This window comes from Juglans regia, chromosome 7 (genome assembly GCF_001411555.2).
Source record: "Juglans regia cultivar Chandler chromosome 7, Walnut 2.0, whole genome shotgun sequence".
Classification (NCBI taxonomy): domain Eukaryota; kingdom Viridiplantae; phylum Streptophyta; class Magnoliopsida; order Fagales; family Juglandaceae; genus Juglans; species Juglans regia.
Window position 1 is genome coordinate 2,349,122 of NC_049907.1, and position 5,268 is coordinate 2,354,389.

General features: G+C 37.0%; 1 protein-coding gene across 1 annotated transcript; it reads left to right on the plus strand.

Annotated features, from left to right (window-relative positions):
- The first annotated feature begins 784 nt into the window (after positions 1-784).
- Positions 785-3,925, plus strand: LOC108985174 (patatin-like protein 2). Its single transcript, XM_018957367.2, has 7 exons — positions 785-998; positions 1,830-1,982; positions 2,062-2,243; positions 2,365-2,557; positions 2,678-2,839; positions 2,921-3,226; positions 3,469-3,925. Exons 1-7 carry the CDS (start codon positions 900-902, stop codon positions 3,691-3,693), a joined length of 1,320 nt encoding a protein of 439 aa, XP_018812912.1. The 5' UTR covers positions 785-899; the 3' UTR covers positions 3,694-3,925.
- Positions 3,926-5,268: the final 1,343 nt, after the last annotated feature.

Genomic DNA, 5,268 nt, shown 5'->3' on the forward strand with positions numbered 1-5,268 from the left:
TTCACATCCACAAGGTGCCATGCTCTATTGTGACAATCAAGCGGCTTTACACATTACCCCCAATCCAATCTTTCACAAAAAAAACCAAGCACATTGAGTTGAATTGCCATCTCATCCAAGATAAAATTCAAGAAGGTAGTATCATCATCTCTCATGTTCCCTCACAAGCTCAATTGACAAACATCTTTACCAAAGTATTGTCTGCCCATCTACTACAGCTGTACCTATCCAAGATGGGAGTAGTAAATCTCTACTATCCATCTTGCGGGGGGCTATTAGACAATAAACATGAAGTCCAAAATCCATCTGCACAAGCCCAGCCTCAAGTTAGCAAAGCCCATGGTCAAGCTACCACATGCTCTCCTCTTCCAGCTTTTGCAAGTCGCCCAGACAACTTGGTCTATTTGAATAAAAGATGAATTATTTGTATTTATTTATTTGTTATTATTATTTTATTCTCGGAAATATCTTTTAAATGAGTTGTATTCTAATTTTAGGAAGAATCTTGTTCTGTTAAAAAATCCGTATATAAGTAGCAATACTGTACATTCTCCACAACGCAATAAGAGAGCACCATTTTCATTCAAGAACTTCCATACGCAATTCTTTATTTACTTACAGTTAGACTCGAATAATGGCGCTCAGTTTGTTCATATAGTTCACTGGGACTGTCCGGCCCTTTTATTTTTATTTTTTTGCTTTTTGACTGATTAATTAATTTCAACCATCCATTCTACTTTTACAATTTTTTTTTTTTTTCATGCTAGCTTTTGCTTTTGGTACCGCACGCTTTTCAGCTCTTTCCTTCCTTAAGGTTCTGAATCTCCGAGTTTTTCGACTCACTTGCACAGCTTCCGAGTCACCCTTCCCTTTCTTCATTTGTCGAGGTTTTTCTAAGGATGAGAATATCATATTTCACGTCGTTCTCCAGACTCCAAATCATCACCATGGCTTTAGCAGCTTCGTGGCTATTCTTCTTTGGTGTCGTACTGATAACAGTGAGTGTTTTTTTACCTTCTCTTCTCTTCTCTTCGTGTTGGATTCAAGACGTACGTCAAGCTCAAGCATCACAAATTAATTTTAGTAGGGCGGACGCCGACTACACTCCTGCTTTTGGCATGTTGATCTGTTAATTATCCTACACACTTTGTAGTTCTCTCTATTCTTTTTTCTCGAAGTACTGGATTATCAGGTAGATAGATAATGTATAATTTACCCTTATGTATCTATCAATCTTTCGATTGGATTAGTCGATATGATCAGACATTAACTGTATAAGTCGAGATGATTATCTTCAAGTTGTTAGGTTCTCAAATAAATATGAAATCGGCTTGCTTCGAGCTGGAAATTCACAAAGTTATTCTGTAGACTTTGAAAATTCGACATGATAGATTTGTATCATCCATAGGTTTGAATTTTGAAACAACTTAAAATCTAGGATTATGTTAACTCATGAAGTCAGGAGCCATTACAAAAAAAAAAAAAAAAATTCCATTTTGTGTGACATGGTAGGCCTATTGAGTATTGATGCTATTCTTGTATTGCGGGAGTACTGAGTCATTTCCTTTCGATGCAGAGAATAAAGGGTTTAGAGTCTTTAGAATTAGAACAAATCAATATTAATATAAGTATCTATAGCAATAAAGGTGCCGCTCTAGTTCAAGAAGTCCTGTATCCACACATGCATGGGGCCTGGCCATGGAATGCTTTTCCAGCCTTCTGTAGTCAGTTCAGTTGTCATAAATATTGGAGGTTGAAGTTGATAAACATGATGATGGGCATGCTTGAGACACATTACAAACTGTCAAACTGATATTCATTTGCTGAAGGGCACGGAATTTAATATCAAAAAGCTCTTTTCCATCGAAATGGCAACTGGTGTTGGAAAGGGAAAGATGGTGACTGTGTTGAGCATTGATGGAGGTGGCATCAGAGGGATAATTCCAGGCACCCTCCTCGCCTTTCTTGAATCTAAGCTTCAGGTTCCTACTTCTTGCCAACCCTAGATCATTTCATTCTGTTTCATACATTTTGTATATAATCTCTGGTATGCATGTTAAGGAATTGGACGGGCCCAGAGCAAGAATTGCAGACTATTTCGACATAATTGCGGGAACAAGTACAGGTGGGCTGGTCAGCACCATGCTTTCGGCACCCAACAAGGAAAGCCGTCCCCTCTATGCTGCAAAGGATATCAACAACTTCTATTTAGAGCACTCCCCCAAGATTTTTCCAGGGCGCAGGTAAATTTCGAATCAAACAACAAAACTAAAATCCCTTGTTCTTCAACATTTGTTGAACTAGCAACAAATGTAAAGTGCATTATGTTGACGGGAAGTACTCAAGTTTTTTTAATGGAACCAGCCAAAAAAGCTTTGTGAGTTCAATGACTGGCTTGATCGGTTCGGTGATGGGGCCTAAGTACGACGGGAAGTACCTGAGGTCATTGACAAACGGGCTACTAGGCAATCTAACACTGAAACAGACCCTAACAAACGTGATCATACCTGCATTCGACATCAAGCTCCTTCAGCCAGTTGTCTTTTCCACCAACGATGTATGTGTATGTCAATAATAATTGTAGTATAGCTAGGCTGCAAAGTTCACAAGATTATTGGAATTGTGGCCACAAATGGGAAGTGATGATCAATCTTCATGGCTCTAATTTTGGGTACAGGCAAAACTGAATGATTTGAAGAACGCTAAGCTAGCAGATGTTTGCATCAGCACCTCTGCGGCACCCACTTTTCTTCCAGCACATCACTTTGAGACTAAGAATGCTGAGGGAAAGACTCGGAGTTTCCATCTCATTGATGGAGGGGTTGCTGCAAATAATCCTGTAAGTAGCTGATTTGATCATTTAGAGGCACATTGGACCAAGTTCACAAGCTTTATTATCCTGTATAAACTAAATCTGCAGACTATGATGGCCATAAGCCAGATATTGAAAGAAATATTAATGCAACACACCGAGCTAAATGACATGAAAGCAATGGAGTGCAGCAACAGAATGCTAGTTCTATCGTTGGGCACGGGTGCAGCCAAACATGAGGAGAAGTATACTGCAGCCAGAGTCTCCAAATGGGGTTTGCTTAATTGGTTGTATGAGAATGGTGCCACACCGTTGCTTGATGTATTTGGGGATGCAAGTTCTGATATTGTTGATTTCCACGTGTCCACCCTCTTCCGAGCCCTGGGTCGTAAGAACAACTACCTTCGTATTCAGGTACGTACCAAGCGACATCATAAAATGAATTCCTTTTGACATCTTTAATGACCATATGCTACAATAAGTCAACATTTCAGTATTCTCACTTCTCTCTCAATGATCCGTATGATTCAACACAGATGAAGAGTATTAAACTTTTAGATGAAAACTAGGACCATCTGTCCTGATGTCATGAATACTTACCATTTATAAATCAAAAGTTTTTGTTTTCAACATGCATGGAAATACATGGATTACAGGATGACAATTTGATTGGAGATGAATCGGCTCTTGACCTTGCAACAATGGAGAATCTGCAAAGACTTGTGGAAATTGGGAAGGAGCTATTGAAGAAGCCAGTGTCAAGAGTGAATTTGGATACTGGCAGGTTTGAGGAAATTAAGAACGAGGGTACTAATGAAGAAGCACTTGCCTACTTTGCCAAGCTGCTTGTCGCGGAAAAGAAACACAGACAAAACCAATGAAACTCCCTAATCGGGAATATGATTTAACGGTCTTGGATAGATTCAAACCTCCAGTACTGTATAATGTCTTGCCCTAGTCTTCCAACAACAACAGAGGACAAAACACAAGAAGAGCATATGCGCTTAATAATTCACTAGAGGAGCATATGTTCTTAAACATGCTTATTAGCCAAACAAATTCCTACAGCAAAAGCTTTATAGTCATGGGTTTTCCTTTTTGAATTAACTAGAAGTACCATCCAACAAAATAGTGAGATAACTGAATATAAAGTTATGGTCTTCCAAAGTTATGTTTTTTTTTTTACTTACCATATAGATTGAAGGCTGTCTGCAGCGATAACTACTGCCTTAATAGATCGCCCCTTAGTTTGGCTATTGAGTAATGTTAAATCTAATATAATATAGATTGTGCAAGCGTACTGTTTTTAAAAAAAAATAGATCTATTATTAAAAAAATTATTTTTTTTCATAGAGAAATTATATTTACAATTATGGAATGTGCAAATGCCATGCAATCTCTTTGAAAAAAGTAAGTAAATACATGATCTACATAATAAAAATTTAATTTTTTAGTAGTAGACTTCACTTTTTTTAAAAATGATTGTACGGTATTTACACACTTCATGACTATATGTAACATTATTCTTTTTCATATTAGTGTCATATTTACTCACTTTTCCAAAAAACAAATATACACAACATTTACATATTTTATAATTACAAATATCATTTCTATTACGAGGCTCTGCAAAATCCGACCAAACCTTTGTCTATTGATTGCCTCTACAACTTCAAAAATGGTCACTACTGTTACTTTGTAAAGAATAGGTGTTGTTACCAATTCCTATTATCCTGGTCCAGGTTTTCTCACTAAATAAAAAACACAAAAAGCTCCTAAACCATGAACCCTCGAAGAACTCGAAACAGCAAGTCTTTCATTAAGCTTCAATCATTACATGAATAATATTCTTTAGATAACACTACCACTCAAAGTTTGATACTTTTTCCAAAGGCACATTCATTAGAATAAAGTTTTAAGCAATACTAACGGCCACAACTTATTTAAACCCCATGACACGTGTTGTCACTAAATATCACCGTTGTCTTTCTGGGAGCCACGGGTAACACGAAGGAATAAAGTTTTTGTACGGGATAACAAGTTTTTGGACTCTAAGATCTAAAGATAAATAGACATATGAAATGAATATTAATATATTTATTAAATTTTTAATATCGTCAAGAAAACTCCCTCCAGAAATTAATAGATATACTTCTCTTCCGCTCTAAATCCTAGAGTTTAGAGAAAAAGCCTAATGTTAGTTTAGGTATTTCTTTTTTATTTGGTAGCATGATAAGGAAATCCCAACTCGTACTTCGACTACCAACTTATTTGTTTTTAAAAATGCAGTTTTTCATATCTTTCACCCAACGATATACATATATATATATATATATATATTCTTTGGGCACATGGAATTGGTGGAGTTTGTGAAGGAGCTATTGGAGAACCTAGCAGGTTTGAGAAAATTGAGGGAGGCTGCAAACGAAGCTCTTGCCCACTTTGCCAAATTGCCT

Coding starts and splice junctions, on each gene's coding strand:
- LOC108985174 (XM_018957367.2), top strand. CDS start 900: ATGAGAATATCATATTTCACGTCGTTCTCCAGACTCCAAATCATCACC. Junction 999..1,829: donor TTGGTGTCGTACTGATAACA/GTGAGTGTTTTT, acceptor CATTTGCTGAAG/GGCACGGAATTTAATATCAA. Junction 2,558..2,677: donor TTGTCTTTTCCACCAACGAT/GTATGTGTATGT, acceptor TTTTGGGTACAG/GCAAAACTGAATGATTTGAA.